The 25,508-nt window shown below is 39.6% G+C and overlaps 1 protein-coding gene across 6 annotated transcripts in view; it reads left to right on the forward strand.

The window, feature by feature from the left end:
• epha7 (eph receptor A7) overlaps positions 1-25,508 on the forward strand; it is a 108,688-nt gene that overhangs the window by 40,018 nt on the left and 43,162 nt on the right. For 5 of the 6 annotated variants that reach the window (XR_008567052.1, XM_054762694.1, XM_054762693.1 and 2 more), the window contains exon 5: positions 19,109-19,444. Coding sequence is in view for 5 of the 6 variants with exons in the window: in XM_054762694.1 (XP_054618669.1) it covers positions 19,109-19,444 (336 nt within the window). In the remaining variant the exon portion in view is untranslated. Of the gene's footprint in view, positions 1-19,108; positions 19,445-25,508 lie in introns of those variants that run through there. The other variant, XM_054762695.1, reaches the window with a different exon arrangement.

The following is a 25,508-nucleotide window of genomic DNA, read 5'->3' on the forward strand; positions in this document are numbered from 1 at the left end:
AACAACAGCAGAACCGGGAAAAAACATCTGTAATTTTATGAGAAAGAAGTCAAAATATTAAGACCAAAAATGCATATTCTAAGGAGAAAAAAGTCACAATTTTAAGAATAAACTTGTAATATTAATGAGGAAATATAATGCCATTTTAGTAGCATAGAGATAAAATACTAAATAAAATATGTATTATTATTATTGTTATGTTGTTATGTTATTTTTTAAAAGTTGTAATTTTACGAAAATAAATAGGTTGTGGAAAAAGTTTAAATATTACGGCAATAAAGTCAAAGTATTATAGAAAGAAAAATTACGAAGAATGTTTAAGAAGAAAGTTTAAATATTTATTAAAAAAACAACTGCAAAAATGGGAGAAAAAGCGCCGTACAAAGTATTAGGAAAAAAAAGTTGATACTAGTAATGCGTATGTATTTTTTTACCTATATCACAAAGCTGATATGCAGTTTTTACTTCATTTAGTCTTCTGAGTCTCAGATGCCCTTGTAGGACTTTTGTTTCTATGGTGGATTTTTTTTTTTTTTTTTTTTACCAGCTGTCATTTTAGCAGCTGAGATGTAAGTAAGAGGATATAAATGATATAAAGACGTCAAAAAGGTTCCAGGAGATGTGCTGCAAGGAGACAGCAGAGACACGCTCAACACGACTACTTTGTTGAAAAGATCCAGGAATGTTTAACTGCCGTATTTATGCTTCTGGGCATACTCTTAAGTCTTACTTTTTGATCGTTTTCACTCAGTCTTCTGTTGGGTTTTGCCGCAGTGTGCATCACATTAGGTGACGTCATATCCCGTCTTTTGAAAACTCACAACGAGCTTATCAACCCACTGGACATCGCAGGAGGTCATTACTCAATATAACAGTCTGACTCACGGTGTCATCATAGATAGAAGGCTAAAATCTATTATTTTAACTTCTTCCAATAATGCATTTCTTCCCAGCAGAGCAGTTCATTGGCCAATGGCTGCCCGGCATGCCATGACAGCTCCCTCTGGTGGCCCGGCATAAACAACGAATTCATGAACAAAAGTACAGACCTGAAAGTCAGCTGTGATAGTCTCCAGCTCACCCATGACCCTAATGAGGATAAACTATAGAAAATGGATGGAGTTTTGCAAATAAATGTAACTTACAATGGAAAATGTAATCATTCCAAGTGTATCTACCCCGGGGTCCCCGGCTCCGCTGCTCCTTGGGTTACCAACGGGGGATAGGGTGGGGCTTCCGGGTGTCGGGCAGTCGACCACTGTGTGTGTGTGTGTGTGTGTGTGTGTGTGTGTGTGTGTGTGTGTGTGTGCGCGCTTGAGTAAGTAAGAGTGTGTATGAGCGTGCGCATAGGGGTGTGTTTGTGCGTAGGAGTGTTTATGTGCGTGTGTGTGGGTGCGTAGGAGTGTGTATGTGCGTGCGTGTGTGTATTTTTATTTATTTATTTATTTTAGTTATTTATTTGGGGGGGGGCATACAGGGGTTTGCTCCGTGGGGTCAGGTGCTGGGCGATACATCTCTGCCGCCCGTGCCTCCGCCGGGTGGGTGGAGGGTGTGCCTCCTGCATCCCTTGGCGGGGCGGCCCTGTGTCGGGGGTCGGGCGGGGGTTGGCCCGGGGCGGGCCGGGCTCCGCTCCCTGGGGGTGGGGGTGGCGGTGGGGGGGAATTGGCGCTTCCGGCGCGGGCGGGCTTCTTTCCAGCTGTGGAGGCGTCTCTGGGCCTGCCGGTTTGTGGCCCCCGGTACCCGTCTGCCTTTGTGGGGTGTGATCTCTCGCTGGTCTCGGGGGTTGGCAGTCCTCCGGCCCGCTGGCGCCCTGTCCTTGGCTGGGATTACCTCTCTTCGGCCCCTTACTGGTCTTCCGGGGGGGGGGGGGGGGGGGGGGGCTCTCTGGGCTGGCTCTTGGGGCACTGTTCTTTGTGCTGCCTGCCCCTATGGGCCTGGTGGCCTTCTGGCGGCCGGGGCCCGGCCTTGCTATTTGGGGCGGGGCTCTCTGGGAGGTGGAAGGCGGCCCCTTTCCTTTCATGCACTCTCAGTGACAATCACACGCCCACACATTCCTGCACCTTTATATATATATGAAGTCTTCCTTACATACAGAGATACCTGTACATATGCACACTCACAGTACATACGTACTTCCCCACATTACTCACTGAGTTATCCAGGGTGTTATTATGTTGTTGGTTTTATTACAGCGACGGTGATTTCAGCAGTATGACTATATATATATATATGTGTATGTGCGGTATATATGTGTATATATATATATATATATATATATATATATGTATATATGTATTTATGTATGTGTATGTATGTATATATGTGTGTATATGTATTTTTTTTTTTTTTTACAATGATGTGCATTACAGTAACTTTGATTCTATTCACTATCATGGATAATCATTTCATTACTACAGTTATGTGTGACTGTTTCAATGCGGTATTATCATGGTGATCACTATCATAATTCATCATTTCATGACTGCTATTGTGTGCGACTGTTTCAATGCAGTATTGTCATTGTGATCACTGTCATAGGTCATCATTTCATGACTGCTATTATGTCTGATTGTCATTGACAGCTTTGTCATTGTGGTTGTTGATATTGATTTGTCCTTTATCCTTGTTCGTCTTTATAGTTGTCACGGACATTTATTTGCTGATGTCGTTCGGTATGTTTCTGTTGTTCTGTCACAATTGTTGTTGTTGCTGCTGTTGTCCTTGTCTCTTGTCTCTCTTTTTTTTGTTTTTGTCCCCTCTCGCCCCCCCCCCCCCCCCGTTTCCTTTTCTCTTCTTCTCTGTCCCCTCCTGCTCCGGTCCGGGCGCTCCAAATTTGCTTTATAACAAGCATCAAGGTCGAATAAATTTTGTATGACAGGGGAAGTGTATATCACACTTCTCTCTGGCAGAGTAAATCTGTTGAGCACTTGACGGCATTTAGGTATACAATTCTATCTGCTTTAAAGGCTGGACAGGACAGGGGGAAAAAAAAAAAAAAAAAAAAAAAAAAAAAAATGGATGGAGTTTTGCAAATAAATGTAACTTACAATGGAAAATGTAATCATTCCAAGTGTATCTGCAGGCAAGAGGAGTCCATATTGATACCTTACACTCTACATAAATGGCATGTCATAGGTCACACAATATTTATCAGCTTGCCATATTTCCCACCGGACATTTATTGCGTGATGACAAAAGCTGTGATCGACCCACGGACCTTGGCAAGTAGTTTGAAAGGCTTTAAGTTGGACTTAACTTTCGAAGCACTCGTCTGACTCGATGTGGTCCAACCTAAATCTAGTATAAAGCGTGGCGAAGACATCATAGACACACTGAATCGAGTGTAGCATCCGAGCTATAGGGCGCCTACAGTCACTCTTTGCAGGACTGTCATTATGGAGAGGACAAGTCGGCTCCGTCGCCTTTACATGACATCATCCGTGCGCCTCACTCAAAAGGCATGACTAATAAATTTACGCCAAATCAAACTGTTACACCAGTAACATTTAACGTCTTTATCATTAAAAGTGCTAAAAAAACCATATCCACATAAAGCTTGCCATGCTTAAATCCAATACTTTATTTCCTAGTACTGATGCAATCGATTGATTACCTTTTAAACGATGCTAGAGCGATATGTCGTCGATATGTATCAATACACTGAATATTGCTGAACACAGATCGATACCTTGATGTAGTGGATGAATCGTTACACCCCGATTACCACAAGAAACAACCACTGAACATCGACACGTGTTAGCAATTGTGAACATTTCACAATTTCTCCACAATTGTGACCCACTCGGCCACAATTAATTCCGGGTTACATCCCGCCGTGGAGACTGGCGTGTGCGCAGAATGCCGGCTCCGCTCCAGTACCATGGACATGCAAGAGGGAGAGTTTGTGTCCATCGCATAATCTAGGTACAGTCGTCCCTCGTTTATTGCGGTTAATTGGTTCCAGATGGGCCGCGTTAAATGAAGTAAACAACATTTATACATTTTATCCAAGTGTACGCACAGCATATAACTATTTAATACCCAGCTCAGAGCTAGTGAATACATTGTACACTGTTGTCCGCCTAGCCCCGCCCACCTGTCTAGCTCACCATCATGACGGAATTTCATTCATTTGCGGCAGTGTCGGCAGTCCTGTCTAGTATCCTTGCTATCAGAAAAGAGGTAAAGATGCCCATCACTGTTTTTTAAAGTCAAAAATGATGTGTATCTTGATTTGGCTAAAACACAAAGATAATAGGTCTGCTTTCATGGATGACTAAGGAAATAAAAATGTAAAAAAATCACATTTGAGAGGCTGAAATCAGAGGATATTTACATTTTTTCATCAAAAAACGATTAATCCGATACAAAATAGTCGTCAATCGATAATCCATGAATTAATTAGTTGCAGCATGTTGTATGTTTTAAAAGGTTAAAAAATATGACTGGTGATTTGTGACTTGAATTAAATTGAACAATATGTTAATATTGTCGTAGTAGTTGCATACAAATATACTGCATCTTACTGAGAAGTATGAGTACTTTGGACACTTGGACACTTCCCAGTGGGGTATAATGTGGTCGGCTGTGGATTTCCACTTAACACTGGAGGGTTGCATCATTTTTGAGTCCAACTGTACTGTATATGTGTTACTGGAGATGTTTTGAAACTCTGCACCATGATGAGAATTTTGAAGCAGAAGAAAAAAAAAAGTAGGAGGAATAGAGCTGTTGGGCTGTTGGAGACACCCGATGACAGCTCTCTGTGTGTGCAAAAGGAGCAAGAATAATTTAAGTCTGCACTAGCAGTGGCAGGTTTCAATGAAATGAAGACATGCAAATGATGATATGACAGAAATGTGTTTCCAGCAGCTTATTAGTATGACTATTTATAACATTTTACTTTTTATTTTATTTCAAAAAAGGCCATACGCATGAAAAAGATGATATTATTCGTCCTGTTGAATGCACACTTTCTGCTAGTTTTTAATATAGTTTGAAGACAATGTCAGGGGTTATTGTCCAATGTTTTTTTAAAAACTCACTTTTGAACTGGATGAAGAATTTTTGTAGATATTGCGTGTAGATGCTGAAGCTGAACTGAAATGTTGAATGGATTTTGAAATATCCTCGAAATGGATCAAACCGGCAACCATGAGGTTGGGAGACGACCACTCTACAACTTCAGCCATGCCACTGTGGGCATAATAAGCAGAATGTTACAGTCGTCCCTCACAATATCACGGCTCGATTATCGCTGTCTCACGATACTGCGTTTTTTTTTTCAGAAATGAATTAATAAATGATGGCTGACTGTGGTCTATTATTAGTCAAAACGTATTGAAATACAAGTGATATGTAGTATTCTGGTCACTAGGCCGCAGTAATGACCTTAATTACCTTAATTACCTTAACACTGAGGCTAACTGGTTAGCTTGCTAGCTTGTTAGCTCATCCCTGCAGCATAAGAGTAGCGCAATGTGGTGTAAAGGTAAATATAGGGGTGTTATTTCACGTCTACAGGGCTCTAATAATGTTACAAACCATATTTAGAAAGTCATGAACAATTTTCTGTGCTCCAACTACGAAAACATTCCATTTATTAACATCGAACACTATATTGCGGAAATGTATTTATCACAGTCAGGTGTGGAACCAATTAACCGCTATAAAAGAGGGACGACTGTATTGTTAAACCAATAGGTGGCGACAATGATTCGTTTTCGATGGGGAAAAACTTCAAATGTGGGAATTTTTACAAAGGTTCTGACGGCCTACATGGCGGAAAGCGGACAAAAAAGGGTGAAATTTGAAATGTTGGAAAGTAAAAATGCAGACTGGATATTGAAATGTATAAATACAGTAAGTTAAATGATTACAGCGGTATCAAGGCTTGAACCAGCAACCATATTAGAATAAGAAGTAGTAGAGGAATAAATAGATGAAATATGGTCTAGAATTTCCTATGTGTGATTGCTTCTAAGCTTCTCTAAACATTTCAGGCATTATTTCTCACACCAGCCCACCTAAAGATTTAAAGGACATTTGATCCCATCTGCATATAAATGTGAACCTTGCCCATCATGGTCTATCAGAAAAGTTCATTTGGGGGTTCTTGTCACTGCTCTACAGCTTGCAGTTCTCAAACAAATCCTCATCACACTGATCTAAGTCAAGGCATACAAGGAACCTGAAGTCAAATAAGTGCCTCATAAGCTCTGCAAGCGCCCATTTTTACCCTCTATCTCTGACCAATAATCAATCTGTAAAATAAGAAAAAGTTGACACCTTCGGTAGTTTTGATAAAAACTGATTTCCTCTCACCTTCTCCCCTTCTCCGCTCCACCGGGATACCTCCGCTTCATTTTTCTCCACACCGCGCCAACAAGTGTGTTTTGCTCCCCGCTTCCTGAATCAGTCTGCACATGCACAGTAACATGGAATAGTCCATTGTATGAGAAGGAAGGAGGCCGCGATCGAAACAATCATGATAGATTTCGCATTCTGATGTAGTTTTATAATTACGACTGAAACAGTAATATGTACTTTAAATCGAAGGAAAAAAGTCGAATAATTCGTTTCTATGAGACATTTGGGGACCCCTGGAAATCTCAGGGCCTAGGCAGTTTGTGTTTGCCTAATGGTACGTCCGCCCCTGCATGACGCACGTCTAAGCCTTGAATGGAAAAAGATGCAGGTGCTGAGGGGTAGGCTGCCCTCCGAAGAGCTTTTAATGTTCTGCTTTGCTGTGCAGTACTGTACCCATCATCATCATCATGCTCTTCATCACCCACATACTACATTGGTACTGCACAGTGAATTTATCGTCATCATCATCACTCAAGTTATATATGTTTACTGGTAAATAGTCCCCATATTGGCTTCATTTTTTATTGCGATATAACTGTTTTTTTCTATACAGGTACAGTGGAGCCCCACTTATTTGTGATTTAGCAGTTGTGTTTTTTTTTATTAAAAATGATTTTCTTATTTGTGGGAAAATCTGCTTTTTGTGCTTTTTATCTCCACAGTTAGTTATGTGATCGAAAACCCATCTCATTTACTCTAGCTTAGTGATAGTGTATTAATATATAGTAATGAATTACATAATGTCAGCAAAGTTTGTAACCGTACTGAAAGGCAACACACTGCGTTAGTATACATAAGCCGCAAGGTATGCTGGGTTCTCCCCCAACATGAAGATACCTAGCATGCCTTGCAGGTTATAAATGCGTGTATTGTGGATAATGGTCATGGTTTTAATTTGATTTTGTATGTGTATACAGGCCACATTGGAATACATCACGTTACCATTCACAGTTCCACATGTCCAAAGAGGAATAGGAAGAAGCAAAACGTATTTAATCCTACCCACTTTCAGTTTCACACCAATTGCTAATACATTTATTTGTGCACTTCCTGTCGTCAACTTGTACCACTTACCAATTTTGAAATAGAAACCAAATTGAAATACCATGAGAAAATGATATCGCAGTGTGTTACAATAGGAGTTAAGGGTTGTGATATATTGATAACGTATGTGGCAATGATAATAAACAATCATAAATACTCTATATAATAATTAGTGATTAAAAGTTGATAGTTGACAGGAACATAGTGTGTTGTTGAGTGAGTACAGACAATGTAATACTTCAAGTAGTCCTAAGAAATGAGAAATAAGTAGTACAGTAAGTGCAATAGTGTTTAGACATTGTGTGTACACGGTGGTTCATTGTACTTTCTAAACACCAACTGCGTGTACTGTTTGAAATGGCTCATTTTAGTGCATTGTTGGAGTTCTTTGCTCAATCCGTTCCATAATTTGATTCCAAATACTGATATGCTGAAGGTTTTTAGTGTTGTCGCGCATATAAATGTTTTGAGTTAAATTTTTCCCTAAGGTCATATTTCGTCTCTTTTGTTGAGAAGAATTATGTAAGGTATTTGGGTAGCAGGTTATTGTTTGCTTTGAAAGTTTCCCAGATCAGCAACTTTTAATAATTGTGGTTTTAAGGATAAAGGGTTGGTATGTTGTCTATAAGCGGCGTTATGAATTGTCCTAACTGACCTTTTTTGTAGCACAGTCAGTGAGTGAAGTGTAATTTTATAGTTATTTCCCCATATCGCCACACAATAAGTTAGATATGGTAATGCATATATAATAGTATATAATAGTGTTTATTTCGATACCTGCATAGTCCGTGTGGTGCACTTACATTGTGTGCCCCACAATTGTGTTATTTTTGTGTTATTTTTGGTTCCACCATGAGTGAGTAAGGGTATTAATGTCTAGCTAAAGCAAATTTATGTTATGTACAGCAGTACAGAGACATAATGTAGCGGCATAGCCCAGACTTGATTAGAGTCTCAAGTGGTCGTCTCAGTTGCTTGTGGTTTTTTGCTATTCACCAAAAGTGGGCATCTACTGTACTGTACATTTATGTTTCTGCAGATCCTTTGGTTTTAAATGTGCTTAAGCATTTTTTCACATACGTTTAAATGCATGTAAAGCGTTTGAGACAGCTTATAAAGGCTTAAACTAGTCTTCAAAGTGGGTTTTAGGTGTTTTGTGGATTTTCACCTATCGCTGGAGGTTCTGGAACACAGGGAATGCAGGGTCTTAAAGTCTTAAACAGCCTAAAATCCAATACAGTAATCCCTTGCCACTTTGCACTTTGAATTTTGTGGCTTTATTTCATGTCTAGAGGGCCCTAATAATGTTAAAAAACGTGTTTAGAAGGTAATTGAAAATAAATGTACACTGCTTGATTGGCAGACTTTTTCATATGGTGTTTGTACAGCCAGCATATCATAGGCATAAGCAAAACAGTGAGCAGGATAAGGATGCTCGGAGATAAAGAATGTGTCAAGGACGATTTAGGGGATGTGAAACGTGAAATCCTTGCTGCACCAAAAGGAATCGGTGGAAAAACAGAGCGAGTGAAAGCAAGGAATGGTATTGTTTTGCTTGTGTAAGTCATTTCTATGCAACAGCGTACAGTACATGGAAGGTGTATATGGCGAGCCCGTTTCTCCAGAGGCAAGACAGAATTGTTGACACTTCAGGGACGAGGTATCAATCATGCAACAGCTATGAGCAGAGCTGGTGGAAGCACGACAGCTATGAGCAGACACCCACTCCAGCCCTCTCCGCCCACCTTTAAAAATGTGCCGCCTCAACAAGTTCTGCTAGGGGACAGTGAAAGAATATTGTTGCAACAGTCAGTCCATGTTATTTTTCCTACATATTTGTATATTGTAAGTACAGTATTTCTGAAAGTAATCATGTTTACAGTAATTCCTCATTTATCGCGGTTAATTGTTTCAAGACCCGACATGAAATAACAACCCTATAGTCACCCTTACACTCATATTACCCAATGTAGTAGATAAAATAAGAGAAAATAAGCAATTTAAGACATTGTGTGTGTTAGTATACTGTAAATGTGTTCCATAGGGGACCTGAAAGAGAGGCGGACAGGAAGTGACAAAAGTAGCTTGTGTTTTTATTAGGGATTATTTTGTCTGTTGTGAGATCATTAATTCCTGCAGTAAAATCCTGTTGTTCCAGCGATCAAGTCTGTTGCTTGTGTGTCTCACGCGTTACTGACACATAGGGACTACGGGTATCATTCGATCTTGTATCAAGAGAGCTTGCAAGATTAAAAACATGAGCTATCGCTTCTGTGAATGATAACACACATAATATGGAAGTGGCAGTGCATATACAGTGTTTATAGTGCACCATAAACCTTGCAATCCAACCTACCTCGGTGTTCCCAGCGGCACTTGTCACTCGGTGGGTGCTTTTTTCCATCGGAGTCCAACAGTCGCCGTGGTGTTAATGTCCAAACAGACACTCTAGCAATTCTACACTTAATTAAAGTTGCTTAAGATTTGTCAGATCAAAATACGATCACTGCATAACACAAAACGTGAGATAGTAACGTCTTCTACTTTGTGATCCGGCACACTAACCATCATGGGTATTGTAGTTCTTTTAGCGTAAACATAAAACAAATCTACTGCAGTCTGCAATCTTTTTTACACGTCTTTACATACGTAACTACACATCAGCATAAATGATGAGTAGTAGAAACTACAACTAGAAATTATTTTAACATTTGTCATTTTTAGTTGTTTTTTTTTCAATTTGTGGAAGAAGTGGAAGAACATTCTGCGATTGGCTGGCGACCAGTCCAGGGTGTACCCTGCCTGTCACCCGAAGTCAGCTAGGATAGGCTCCAGAATACCCCCGCGACCCTAATGAGGAGAAACGGTATAGAAAATGGATGGATGGACGTTTAAAATTTAAAAGCATCATGCTTAGGTCATGCATGCAAAGTTGGAAAACATTTCAAAATGTACCTGCATTGTTTTGTGACTCACTTAAATAAATTGAGTGTTTGACCAGTCTTATATTTAAAATATCGTCTCATCTCGTTACCGTGAACCCAATGTCGTCTATCGTCTTGTGTCACCTGTCTTTGAATGTGTCTTCTGAATGCCTTATATTTGTATTTTAATTAATGTAGTCATTTTTATGCTTACACATTCATTTAGGCAAAAAATATGGTCTCTACTTGCTAGCTGATCGGACTGTTGACTTCCATTCCTGAGCCTGTACATGCATTGCAATTATAGCTTACATAAGATATAAATCATTTCTCTGTGGCATTCAACATAAAGGAAATGCTTTAAATATTTGCTAATTTACATTGGAAATCCCATAGCAGGAGCAATTAGCATTGGCAATTTCAAACACTCCCAAAGATGACAACTAATCAGACATTTAAATGTGCATTCCACCTGAATAAATGATACTTTCAGGCAAACATTTTCTACAGCTCAACAAGAGACAGGACACGTCCCAATAACAGTACCTACTTCCTGACTACAGCAACACCCTGAGGACAAACTGAAAGCAAAGAAATCTCTCTTTGGGGGGGCATGACTGAAAATAATTGAGAACCACTGATTTTGACCAAAAACTCTGTGTAAAGTGAAAATAACTGATAAAATTGCTCGTTCTCATCCTCATGCTTTTAGTTTTGTTTACTCCTGTCTGTGAGTAATCATGTTCTTTCCAGCGACGGAGATGAAATATATTTTAAGCATGCGGCGCACATTTTTTGCCAACAGCAAATCCAATATTTAATTCAGTGTGGTCGTTTTAGACTATTGAATCATTTTTGGATTGCAACACAACCGCTTGAAGCCTCTTAAAAAGGCCAAAAATTGTCTTTGAATCGAAATGCATGACTTCACTAATACAGGTTGGCTGCTATCCCTTCATTAGTGGCAAGGTCATGGGGTCACAGAGCACATTTGTAGAGTGAGGATTATCGGCCATTTGAATTATCCACCCACCACACCCCCACCACCCCACCCGACCCTTACTGGTTCTTAATTAGAGCACAACCGTCTCATAGACTGCTAAGGGTTAAATAAGCCTGCAGTGCTCCTCACGGCTGATAAGTGCCAGATTCTTCCCCGCTTAAGCTTGGATTTACTCATGTCTTCATTCTTAACAGTCAGGATAGAATTTCAAACATGGCCTGGAACTATCAGAGGCAATACAATACATGTACTGCACGCTGTATTTCCAAAAGCCACATCGTATTCGACCTGAAATTATTAACAACTCGATATTTGGTCCCAGTTTAACCATGAGTGGATGAAGTTCTGTTCATCTGAAGGCTTTCTGTTTTGCTATATGCTGCAAAATTAGATTCAGCCGTTAGAACTTTGTCATATGAATGTTTTAGCAGTAGAAACTGTGCTGGAGCAGTTCTTTGCACAAAAGTACAGTGCAACCTTGGTTAGCGTTATATTAGCGTCAAAAATGTTATTAATGCACTGCATGTGTCCAACTGTCATGCTGTCATGCATGCTGGCCACACAGTCAAAAGATCTGCAAGACCTGGGTTGGAATCTCCGTTGGGCATCTCTGTGTGGAGTTTGCATGTTCTACCCGTGCGTGCGTGTGTTTTCACCGGCACTCCTGTTTATTCCCACATTCCAAAAATATTCAAGTTAGGTTAATTGGCAACTCCAAATTGATTGTCCATAGGTATTACTGTGAGTGCGAATGGTTGTTTGTCTATATGTGCCCTGTGATTGACTGGCGAGACTTTTGCCCAAAGCTTTTGCCTCTTGCCCAAAGCCTTTTGGTATTTGTGTATTTTTATCAGTTATTAAGGTCTTTGTTAGCATCCGATTAGCTTGCTAACACATGGAAACAGGAAGGGAAAGTCAGCTCGGTGGCTCGTCTATGATGTCATCAGTGATTGACTCTGTAGTTCTTTGCTAGCTAACACAGTTACACCACAAGTCGCAAAAATATTAACAAGTTTTTGTAGTTTTACAATTATAGTTTTTCCTGCATAAAACAATTCTAAATGCACATAAATGATGATTGAAAGGGATAAATAAACATTTAAGGTTACTTTTACCTTCACTGAAGACGTGATTGTTGCCAAAGACGCGATGTGACCTGAAGTCTCTGCTTTTCTTTTGATCACGGCTGCAAAATAAGCCAAAATCAAAGGAAATTGCAAGGGGCAGCATTTTGATAAAGAAGGTGAGAAACACTTGCATTCAAGAAATAACTTATAGCAAAACAGGAAGGTGGTGTCCGTGTTGATGTTTCTGCCAAATTGTGGCTTCAATGAAGAAAAAAGTATACATACATGTTCACTTATGCCTTTCATTCATCATTTAAATGCATTTAGAATAGTTGTATGCATGTAAAACTCAAAAAATGTGTTTTGTGTTAACATTTTTGGCTTTCTGGAACTGATTAATCGGATTTACATTATTTCTTATGGGAAAAATGGATTTGGTTAGAGTCTGACCTTTTGGAAGGGATTCATGATGCTAACCAATGTTCCACTGTATTCAGAAACGAAAAATGGAAGAGAATGTATTGATAAGCTGGATCATTCAGCTTGAGGTGTGTTGTCTGAAGCAGGGATTCTCTACTGGTGGGTCAAAATATGCAGTATACAACCTATGTTGCTTTGGTATACACTCATTGCTCAGTCAACATTTTTGTATGCATGCAATTATCATGTACCTGTATGTGCCTCCTCATTATCATAATAAAATGCATGCATGCAATGCATATAGTACGTTGGACTTAAATAAAAGTAGGTCACGACTTAATGACCAATGGAAAATGTGGGTCCCGGGTTAAGAGCATTTGGTCTAGACCATGTTCTAGACCATGTTTTAGAACGTATTGATCTAACATTTGGCCCTTTTTGCTTGGCCTCGAAGGTGTTGGACAGAAGTGAACACGCGATTGAGACGTTTCAGGCTTTGGGGGCTCTGCGAGGCTGTCGGTAAAATAAAGCTTTTCTGAGTGTGTGGGTGAGAGGAGATAAAGTAGAATCAGCGCTTGCTCTACTTGGATGAGCAGACAGTGCAGTGGAATCTGATTTGCAGAAGTACTGTATGTGCAGAGGAGTCTTTCTTGGTCAAGGCCAGGAGTAGGCAAACTTTTTGACTTATGGGCCTGTCAGTCTGTCCGTCTACACTTTTTAAATTCTCACCTTAAAGGAAAATTGTACGTTTTTGGAATTTTGCCCATCATCCACAATCCTGAAGTGAGACATGAACACACGTGTCTTTCTCTTTTCTGCGTGTTCTAAAGATATAAAAACAGATAAAAAGAGACAGCTCATTCCTGCACGTACTGGGATACGCCTACAAAGACTGCTATTCAAACACCTCCAAAAACCTCCAACAAGGTTTTATGGTTTGATATACATGCTGTGACCATGTACTGTAGTAACATGTAATACAGTATTTTGTCGTATTTTGGTCCTTTTAAGCATTACTGGAACTTCCTTCCTGGGCTCATTGATTTCACAATGCAACATAGAAAGGAACGCTACATCTAGCATCTTAATGTTTCCAAACTCAGAAATAAAAACACAGCAGCAGTAGTCTGGTAGTGGTTTGGTAGTGGTCTGAGGCATTGAGAGGCACTGACGGTGTGGTGTGGCAGGGCATCAATACGTCAGCAACGTAGTTTGATCGGCGTAACAGTGTTAATAGTAGCAATGTCGCTGTAGCTTGGTTAATTCACACGTCACATATGTAAATGGAGCATATAGAACTTTTTTTTTTTTTTACTATGTCATGTTTGATATACCATGGGCTGACTCCATGCAGTGTGAAGGTAATCTAATGTAATGTCATGTCTCATCAATGTCACATAACTGATGCCCAGTGACCAGAATACTACATATAACGTGTCTTTCAACATTTTTTTTTTACTGTCCATAGTCAACCGCAAAACAGGCATCCTTGATAGCGATGGTGGGGGAGCGATGTTCCTACCGAGTCGTAGCAAGGGACGACTGTATTAGATTACTGTGAGATAAGGGGCTTGACACAACACGAGCCGGTCCGTGTGCTCAATAAAGTTGGGAACTGCTGCATCAGACTACCTGAATACCAATGACCTGATCATGGTTTAAAAAAAGTTCCATTTTTTTCATTCTAAGTTGAATTGGGGCAAGTGAGTAATTCGAGGATAGGGACATCTTAGAGTTGATTCACCCACACTTGGTCCAGTTTTCCCCTGTTAAGGATTTGTCACTTTGATCTATGGAAGCTAAATGAGTCCCAGTTGTAAGTGGTGCAAGCAAAATTAGATCTCCATTATCACTTTTACTGCAGCCTCGGATATGCAAACATTCAAGATCCCAAAGGTTTGTCTGCCCGGATTTGAAGCGTGTGTGTGTTGAGCGCCACCTTTACTTTGTGTATGAGGACGAATGAAAGCCTGGAGAGAATAACTTAGGTGACGTTGAGTGGCCATTTGCCATTTCATAAGGGGTTAGCTTTTATGCACACACACGCTCTCTTTTGTGTTATCATTAAAAGTGTTAAAAAGTGTTGTGCCTCCCAAAGGGCAGCTGAGCAAAGAAAATAAAGTAAAGCAAAATATTGAAACTGATAACAAAGTAATAAAAGTTATGACGGAGCAGTAGCTCAATCATGCCTGTATGTGTGCGGTCTGGTATTTGGTGTAAATTTACCCACATGGGATTAGAATTATCCATCAATCCATTTTCTATGTCGTTAATCCTCACTAGGGTCGCGGGTATGCTAGAGCCTATCCCAGCTGACTTCGGGCGAGAGGCAGGGTACACCCTGGACTGGTCAGGATTAGAATTAGTGCCATTTATTTGTTTAGTTTTTGTTTTATGCCTGGAAAGAGATCTCGTCTTCATCTGTAACGTTATAACCATGTACTGCTGGTGGTGGACATGTCTCATATACAGTACAGACGTCCCTCGTTTACGGCAGTTAATTGGTTCCAAACTCGTCTGCGATAAGTGAATTTCCGCAAAGTAGGATTCAATATTAATTAATGGAATATTTTCGTAGTTAGTTTACGATCTTCTAAATAAGATTTTTAACATTTTCAGAGCCCTCTAGACATGAAATAACACCCATATAGTCACAGTTACATTTGTGTTACCCGATACAGTGGATATAATCAAGGAAAACAACACGTATTAGACGTAAATAAGATAACAGACTCACACGTTAGCTGTTCCTTGGTCTTTTTTTCTGGACAGCGTACTTCCTGCGGTGGCTATTGTCTCATCAGTGTATTGTAATGCCGGCTTTAAATGGTTTTACACTCATATTACCCAAGATAGCAGACATAATAAGAGTAAACAAGCCATAAATAAATACAATGGAAATAAAACTCCTGCTTGTTTGTGTCACAGTAAATGCGTTTCCTAGGGGACCAGATTTGTTGAGCACAGGCATGCGGCCTATTATTAGTAAAAAAAAAAAAAATGCATATTTAAGCACATTTAAGTATTTTTTGCCTAAAGTAAGCATTTTCAAGCATAAAAATGGCTAAAGGAACTAAAATACTAATATAAGGCATTCAAGGTCGTGATGATGTGTAGTATTCTACACTGGTCACTAGGTGTCAGTAATGTAAATGTAATGTTGGGTGAGACACACAAGTATCAGATTGATTGATTGCCGGAACAACAGGCTTTTATTGCACGTTTGAATGATCTCACAACAGGCACAATAATCCCTTTTGCGGCCCTAACCCATGCCAAGCTAAAACTCAACTCTGAACCCGCAACATCACTTCCTGTTCTCCACCCTGCTCCCATAGCACCAGAACACATTTACAGCAACACACACAAGCATATGTCTTATTTTTCGTTATTATGTCGCTATATGTATGCTATATTGGGTAATAGGAGTGTAAAGGTGACTATAAGGGTGTTATTTCACGTCTAGGGGACTCTAATAAGGTATAAAACGTATCTAGAATGTTGTAAACAGGTTTTGTATGCTTTAATTGCGAAAATATTGAATTTATGAATAAGGAATCGTAATTCGCGGAATTTCACTCTGTAACCAATTAACTGCACTAAATGAGGGATTACTGTACATTTGGTTTTCAACATTTACAGAATGAGTACTGTCAACTGGCACTATATCAGTTTGGGAAGCCAGAGCTGCCTCCACTTTTTGACAAAGCAGTTCACTGTGCATATGATAAAGCACATAAAAAAACAGGTTTGTTGTTTGGCAGTGATTGACACTGACAGATCGACTGCAAGATACAAGACGACTGAGCAGCGGCCCCCGGTTTAGCTAACCTTGATGTTTGGCAAGAAAACACATATTATTCTAAGACTTGTAGAATATACTGTACAGTATCTTGTAAAAAAAAAAAGTGCATTTACTTACTGCCACCTTGTCATGCTTTTCCACGGTCAAACGTCTTCTGGGTTTTTAACGTTTTGTTTATTTCCGTCTGTGTCAGTGCTTGTGTTCTGCCCAGTCTGAGTGGAAGAAAGATAATCGGGACAGCTGATGTTAATACACCTTTAAGTGCCAAACTTTCCTTTATCCGAGGCGCAGTATCAAAGCAACTGTCCTCGAAATGGGCTGAAATACAATACAGTCATACCTCGTTTATTGCGGTTAATTGGTTCCAGACCCGACCGCGATAAGTGAATTTCTGCAAAGTAGGATTCGTTATTTTTGTAGTTAGAGCATAAAAAACCTGTTTATGACTTTCTAAATATGATTTTTACACTGATGCGCAGGGTACAGGATGACTGCAAGGACACAAGAGACTGCCGCCGCTCATAGCATATAGCAAGCTACCGAGCTAACTAGTTAGCCTCCAATTTATTTATTCTAAAATTAAGAAAGGGAGGCCAAATACTCACCACTTCCACACAGAATGTCAAAACGTTTTTTCACGGACTCCATGCACTGTTACAGTAATCTAATCTAATTAATGTCTTATCAAAGTAACATTGCTGACACCTGGTGGCCAGAATACTACATACAGTATAACTTGTCTTTCAATATTTTTTCATAATAATAATCGGCCATAGTCAACCGCGAAACAGTGATCAGTTATTAATTCATGAATTTTTGAAAAACTGCAATAGACTGAGGGAACGATGTTCGAACCGTGGTGTAGAGATCTGACGTAACGAATGGTGTCTTTTGGAAATGTAAACAGGCTTACTCCGTCTGCTCGAATGTTCCAGCAAAAGCAAGCCACACAACAAGAGAGCATAATAGAGAGCAGAAAATCAACAAAAAATGCACCACAACAATATTCCATGCGTAGTTCCAAGAGGGGCTTTGCCCAAGTGAGGTTTCTTCCTTCTTCTTCTCCAGTCTCCTTCCGGAAACGTTTTCACGGTGCTGAAAAATGTAACAAAGGGTAAATGCATGGCAAAAATAACAAGATTAATATTTGTTTTGGTGTCATGAGGACTTAAAGGCCGTTAATAATTTTAATCTAATTTCATAGCTCAGGAAGAATTGGACTGACACGCAGCGTACCAGCAGCAAAAAAATAAGTGACGGAGACATGTTGAATGAGCCCAGTTTAAGTCACAACCGTAATTTCCGGACTATAGATCGCACCGGGAAATTAGCCGTACCCGCCTAATGTAAAGAGGAAAAAAAAAGATTTGTACATATTTAGGGTGCACCTGGGATATGCAGTACACAGAAAGATTTGTTTAACTTTTGATTTTTCCAAACAGCGCCGAATAGTGTTTGTAACATGGCTAGTTAAACAGTCAGTACCCGACCAGAAAAGTAATTCATTGCTGTTCTCATCCTCCTCCTGTGAACTAAATTAGCCCTTTACCTTGAGTTGTCCTCTTTGTCATGCAGTAGTCCAGCCATTTGAAACCTGTTGGTGATAGTGTAGTGTCCTATAGCGGTGTAGGGCGTCTAAAGTCAAAAGACAAAAACTCACGAACGTGTACTATTTTGGAGGGGATGTGCTGGCTCCGTGTATTCCAACACAACATGTGAGCACAGCATATCACAACAGCAATCGCCGTTATATGACGCCACCCACTTTCCAGGTATGACCAATCAAACTACGCTAAGTCAAACTGTTACAATAGTGGCGGTTGGCGGTCCGAGCAGCCCAAACAGAAGCTGTAGTAATTCTACACTTGATCCAACTTACTTAAGATTTGTCAGATCAGAACACGATCGCTGCATAAGACTTCAAAATGTGATACGAGCTTCCACTTCATTACTTTCTGAAGCTGCACTCTAAGCATCATGGGAACTGCAGGGTTTGAAGTGTGAGGAGAAAGTAGCGACTTATACACCAGAAATTACTGTAATTGAACTTCACTTTGTTCTTACAGCTTTTTATACACTTTTTTATATTGTGTTTCAGTATTTGTCCTATTGTGTTGTCTTATTTGATCTGAATAGAATTAATAATGTTAATATAATTTATTTGTGTAATGCATCTGGTGGCGTCACAGTATAAGAAGCATCATGTGTTCATTCAGTACACCACATGTGACCTGACAGTAGTTTGCGGCTGCTTTCTACATCTTTATCGGTTGATGTCGGTGTTGGTAGTGCGAGACAATATGCTAACAATAATGCTAGACAATATCAGTATATCAGAAATCGGTAAAAAGCCAATGGCAAATATCGAGCATCTCTAGTGTCCTACCATTGTTAAAATAAAACAAATCTTGCAATATAATATATGAACCCACAAATTAACTAATGAAAACTTCTTCTTTGTCTGTCCCCTGACTAGGACCTCCTTCAGCTCCGCAGCATCTAGTCTACACCATCAACCAGACCACTGTTACCCTGGAGTGGAGCCCGCCGGCTGACACAGGTGGACGTAGTGACGTCACCTACCGGGTTAGGTGCCGACACTGTAGCTGGGAACCTGAAGAGTGTGAAGCGTGTGGGCCAAACGTGGGATATTTTCCTGCACAGTCACGACTAGTGGACAGCTACGTCAACATTGTTGACCTGCTGGCCCACGCCAACTACACTTTTGAGGTGGAAGCTGTCAACGGGGTGTCTGACCTGAGCCGCACGCAGAGGCTGTTTGCTGCGGTTAGCATTGCTACGGGGCAAGCAGGTAAGGCTTAGCATTTGAATTTTTGTTTTCCAGTGTTGTATTTTTGAAAGAATGCATGTTGTATTAGAACTAGGGCTGCAACTCATGATTATTTTCTTATTGCATTCGTCTGATTGTTGTTTCGATTAACAGGTTAGGCCCCAGATCAGGGGTGTCCAAAGTGAAGTTGAAAGTTGAAATAAAAAACAAACAAACAATGGAAAAAGTTATAGTTTTTGGAAAATGTCGTTGCGGTAAAAGCGATAATCAAAATTGGGAATTGGGAAATATTATGGGAATAAAGTCATAATTACAAGGAAAAAAATACAAGAAGAAAGTTGAAATAGTTGGAACCCCCCCCAGCAAAAATAAAAACAGCCGTTGTAATTTTATGAGAATAAAGTCAAAATATTAAGAGAAAATTCGTATTCCAACTAGAAAAAAAGTTTCAATTTTATGAGAATAAACTCATAATATTATGAGGAAAAATATTGTCATTTTAGTAGCATAGAGGTGAAATATGAAAGGAAAAAAAACTTTTTTTTTTTAAGTTGTAAAATTATGAGATAAGATAACAAAACAAATAAAATAGTATTTTTTTGGAAAATTATGTTGTGGGAAAAGTTATAATGTTACAAGAATAAAGTCAAAATATTATGAAACTAAAGTCATAGAATTATGAAAAGAAAATGTATTTAGATTATTTATGAAAAAAGTTTAAATATTTTGGAAAAAGTAATATTTTGGCAAAATACGGAACCCTTAGTTGCTCCTGATGCTGCGTCATCAGTAGGTAAATGCGTTAGCAGTGTCAAAGCGCTGTGAGTGCGGAAAAGGAGGTGGAAAAGCGCTATATAAGTGAAAGACCATTTAATCATTGATAAATTGTTGCAGCTGTGGTATAAAAGTCAGGTAAGAATATAAAGAAAAAATTGCAAATTATAAAATGCATCCCAACCAAACTTTGTTAATGAATGCAGTGTATTTATTGGGGATTGTTTTGTGGGTAGGTGGGGGCTGTTGTTGAGCCATTCTAATAAGTACATGTGAGCACTAGTAACAAGCATGTGACTCTGGTTATTTGGTCTAGCTCTTGAATCCAGTCTAAGGCATTTGGTCTCAAGTAAATCCCAAATAATCTGGTTCCAATTCCCTTCATCCTGTAGTAGGCTATATTTTAGTATCTATTCTGCACTGCACAACTAGCATTATCTAGCTAATCTGGGAGGTTTACGGTACTCACTATTGATGCTTTTTATTGGTACCAGGTATATATCCATATTGTGTATACGTGTGTGTGCATATATATGTATGTATGCGCGCGTGTGTTATGTATACAGTATACAGTATATGCATTAGAGATGTCTGTTATTTTCAAACCGATACCGATACAGACTTTCTGCTTCTCAAGACTGATCTGGTACCAATAACCAATAACTTTTTTATATCTACTTTTTAAAATTTTGATTTAACTGCAGTTTGTGCACACCTGGAGGTAAGAAGGACTCAAATAAATTAAGATTTTACCAACTGTACCTGTGGATTTGTCCAAATCAAATGTCATGACATGACTACCATACTACCGCATCACTACTATCTGGAGAACCAGACTATAGAGCTGAGGGAGCCACTTACTGTGGCCCAGCAAGATGCACTGAATTCGGGCACACACACTGAGCTACTGGTGTGACGCCACGGAGGTCTCTGAAACCTCTGAATACCACGCCGCTGGCGTTTAAGGTGGCTGATGAGGTTTCTGTGTGCTCGATGTTTTGTTTTTTTTTTTTCCTCATCGCGGTGCGTTTGGTACAATTCGCACGCAAAATGTCTTGTGAATGTTTGTTTACAAGTGAGATCAGGGGAAGTTATGACAGGCCGTTAACATCACAGGCAAGGGAAAAAAGGAGCACTTGATTTGCTCACCTGCACAGTAATCTTACCTCATTGGAGCATTTTTTAAAATCATCTGTTATCTGAGATATTTTTAATGTTATTGGATTTATCGGTATGATGTCATAATTCCCTCATCTTAGCCCGACCCCTAATATACATTGGTGTGATAAAGTGTTTGCCCCCTTCCTGATTTTTCCTCTTTTGCATGTTTGTCACTCAAATGTTTCAGATCATCAAACAAATTTAAATATTAGTCAATGACAACACAACTGAACACCCAATGTAGTTTTTAAATGAAAGTTTGTATCATTAAGGAAGAAAAAAATCCAAACCTACATGGCCCTGTGTGAAAAAACGATTGCCCCTAAGTCTAATAACTGGTTGTGCCACCCTTAGCAGCAACAACTGCAATAACTTGCAATGAGTCTCTTAGAGCGCTGTGGAGGAATTTTGGCCCACTCATCTTTGCAGAATTGTTGTAATTCACCCACATTGGAGGGTTTTCCAGCATGAACCGCCTTTTTAAGGCCACAGCATCTCAATAGGATTCAGTTCAGGACTTTGACTAGGCCACTCCAAAGTCTTCATTTAGTTTTTCTTCAGTCATTCAGAGGTGGACTTCCTGGTGTGTTTTGGATCATTGTCCTGCTGCAGAACCCAAGTTGGTGTCAGCTTGAGGTCACGAATAGATGGTCGGACATTCTCCTTCAGGATTTTTTGGTAAAAGCGAGAATTCATGGTTCCATTTATCACAGCAAGTCTCCCAGGTCCTGAAGCAGAAAAACAGCCCCAGACCATCACACTACCACCACCATATTTTACTGTTGGTATGATGTTCTTTTTCTGAAATGTGCCGTTACTGAGATGAGCCTTAATGTTCTTTTTGTTCAGCCGTGGTTTTCGTTTTGGAACTCTGCCATGCAGGCCGTTTTTGACCAGTGCGTTTCTTATGGTGGAGTCATGAACACTGACCTTAACTGAGGCGAGTACGGCCTGCAGTTCTTTTGATATTGTTGTGGGGTGTTTTGTGACCTCTTGGATGCACTCTTGGGGTAATTTTGGTTGGCCGGCCACTCCTGGGAAACTTCACCATTGTTCCATGTTTTCGCTATCATTGTGTCCCAAAGCTTTAGAAATGGCTTCACAACCTTTCCAAGACTGACAGATCTAAATTAATGTCAGTGAAGTTACCTTTTTTGGGGGGGAGGGGAGGCAATCACTTTTTCACAGAGGGCCATGTAAGATAATTTTTTTTTCTCCCTTAATAATGAAAAGTTTCATTGAAAACTGCATTTTGTGTTCAGTTATGTTGTCATTGACTAGTCCTGTCGCGATAATCGATAAATCGATTAATTGAATTAATAAAAAAAAACAGGTTGATAATTATGACGCCCTCGATGTGTTGACATGTGCATCTATGCGTTTGTTTCCTCTGCTCGTCTCTCAGTGCCACACAGGCTGGATGACAAGAGGGTTCACTCTGCATCTGTCTGGTTTTATAGCGCATTGGTTTTATAGTGAAATGATCAGAGAGAGTGGACCCTCACTCACTCAGCCTCTTTGTGGAGGCGGGGCTACTAGTGAGTGGATACAGGGGGTTTACCAGTGAGCTTCGTGAGCCAGCATACGCTAACATTAAGCGATGGTTTTTGAGGCGATTGCCACAGCCGACAGCCACAATGTGGGAATATTTCAGTTTTAAACAGAATGCACACGGTGAGCGCTTGAACACAACACAACCATTAATTGAACAAGCTTCAGATTAATCGACTAAAAATATGATCATGATTGTATTTTGTGTGCATGTATTGTTTTCACATTTTTTATTATTTAACTTTATTTTAACAGAATATCCAAGCGGCACCCTGGTGTTTGTGCACTTATTTGCTCTGTCAGTCACATCTTATATTCGTGAATAAAGAAGCGGAAATTAAAAATGTGTGTTTTTTCCCCCCCGATTCATCGATTAATCTAAAAAATAGTGAACCGATGAATCAGTTATTAAAATAATCGTTAGTAGCAGCAGAGTTTTATTTAAAGGATGATGAAAGCACCTTCCTCAAAATGTCAAATATAACTTTTGTAGCTTGTATAGTAATCACATGTGGTTAAATATTTCATGTTTGGCTCCTGCACGATAAAAAAGGATTTACTGTGTTATCTTTTTATAATGAAGACCTTTATAGACATGTGTGTGTTTATAGTCTTGCTGTCAGCAATGCATCAGCCTGCTGCTGTGATCTGAGTGCAGTAGTTGTCTTTTTAGCGCGTTCGTGATGAGAAGATACACCCTTTACGTGTAAATGCAAATAGCTGCCGAGCCCAACAGACCTGAGCTGACTCTGTTCCACTTTGGAATGTAAGGATGTAAGGATCACTTGAGCCGTTTGTAATTGGCACCTCCGAGTCCACTAAAACCTACATGTTTAAATTAATAAAGCTTTTATGGCTCATCAATCAGAATTGATTCGCATTCGCATGGCAAGGCAGCAGAGTCCCCGAGCGCTATAAGGGCTCCCTCCATTTCTCCTCATTCAGGCCCCTTAAATGAAAATCAGCGCGTACGCAAGCCGACAGCGAGGAAGCGAGGGGAATGATAATACACGTGAATGCAGATGGTGATCCATCTAATGAGGAATTCACATCATGCCTAATTACTCGGCTGGAAATATCTGAATAGAGGTTGTAGCCTACCAGTGTGCTGAATGCTTATCTTTCACTCAGCCTAATCAACTTTAACCTCCATTTAAAATAGGTTCACATAATCTTTCTCTGCTTTTTTTCTGCAGTGGAAACAAACAAAAATAGTATTATATTATTAATGACATGTTGTACTTTGTGGCAACTTTGACCATCAATGACGACGCCACGGTTATATAGAATGTTACATGCTATTAATAGCACGCTACCACTCATCCAGACCTATCCAGTGATATAACGTGTTGGCGTCCTTGGCACCGTATGTGCTGAAAAGGGGGTTCCTAATCAAGTTGCTTGTTTTCAGCTTTGTTCGTCAATTACCTCGCCATGGTTACACAAAATGCTACAAACTATAAATAGCATACCCCTTTACTTTGATACCAAGATTATCCATGTAGACCAGGGGTGTCTAACGTGCGGCCTGGGGGCCATTTGGGGGGGGGGGCTGTTTTTCAATTATCCCGCGGCACATTGTAAAAATATAATTTAACAAGCCAAAAAAAAAAATTAGATAAATCCTCAGTAATTTTACAAGAATAAAGTTAAAATGCTAAGAGAAAAAAGTTGTAATCACAAATTAACAGCCAGGAGATCGGGAAGACCTGGGTTCGATTCTCCCTTGGGCATCTCTGTGTGGAGTTTGCATGTTCTCCCCGTGTGCGCGTGCGTTTTCTCCGGGTACTCCGGCTTCCTCCCACATTCCAAAAACATGCATATTAGGTTAATTGCCAACTCTAAATTGTCCATAGGTATGAATGTGAGTGTGAATTGTTGTTTGTCTATATGTGCCCTGCGATTGGCTGGCGACCAGTCCAGGGTGTACCCCGCCTGTCGCCCGAAGTCAGCTGGGATAGGCTCCAGCATGCCCCCGCGACCCAAATGAGGAAGAAGCGCTATAGAAAATGGATGGATGGATGAAGAAAAATAATGTAATTTCTGTAGCGTAAAGTTTAAATATTAAAGAAAAATCAATTATCGTGATAGTATGGAAAAACAAACAAAACAACGAATAAATAAAGTAAAATATTTTGGAAAATTAGGTTGCGGCGACGCGTCCCCGCCCCTCGAGTTATGTTATGATAATAAAGTCAAAATATTCTGAAAGTCAAGTCATAATTCCGAGAAGAAAATTTCCAAGAAAAAAGTTGCAAGTAGTTGGAAAATGAATAAAACAGCAGCAAAAATAGAAACAGCAGGTGTAATTTTACGAGAATAAAGTCAAAATATCAAGAGAAATAAGAGGTATTCTAACAAGAAAAAGGGTCGCAATTTACAAGAATAAAGTCATAATGTTAGGAGGAAAAATAATGTCATTTTAGTAGCATAGAGTTGAAATATGAAAGAAAAAATACATTTAAAAAAAAGTTGTAATATTATGAGAAACAAACAAAAGTTGTAATTTTTGAGAATTAGGTTGCAGAAAAAATAGTATAATTTTATGAGAATAAGTCAAAATGTTGTGGCAATAAAGTCGTAGTATTACAAAAAAGAA

This window comes from Dunckerocampus dactyliophorus, chromosome 19 (genome assembly GCF_027744805.1).
Source record: "Dunckerocampus dactyliophorus isolate RoL2022-P2 chromosome 19, RoL_Ddac_1.1, whole genome shotgun sequence".
NCBI lineage: Eukaryota > Metazoa > Chordata > Actinopteri > Syngnathiformes > Syngnathidae > Dunckerocampus > Dunckerocampus dactyliophorus.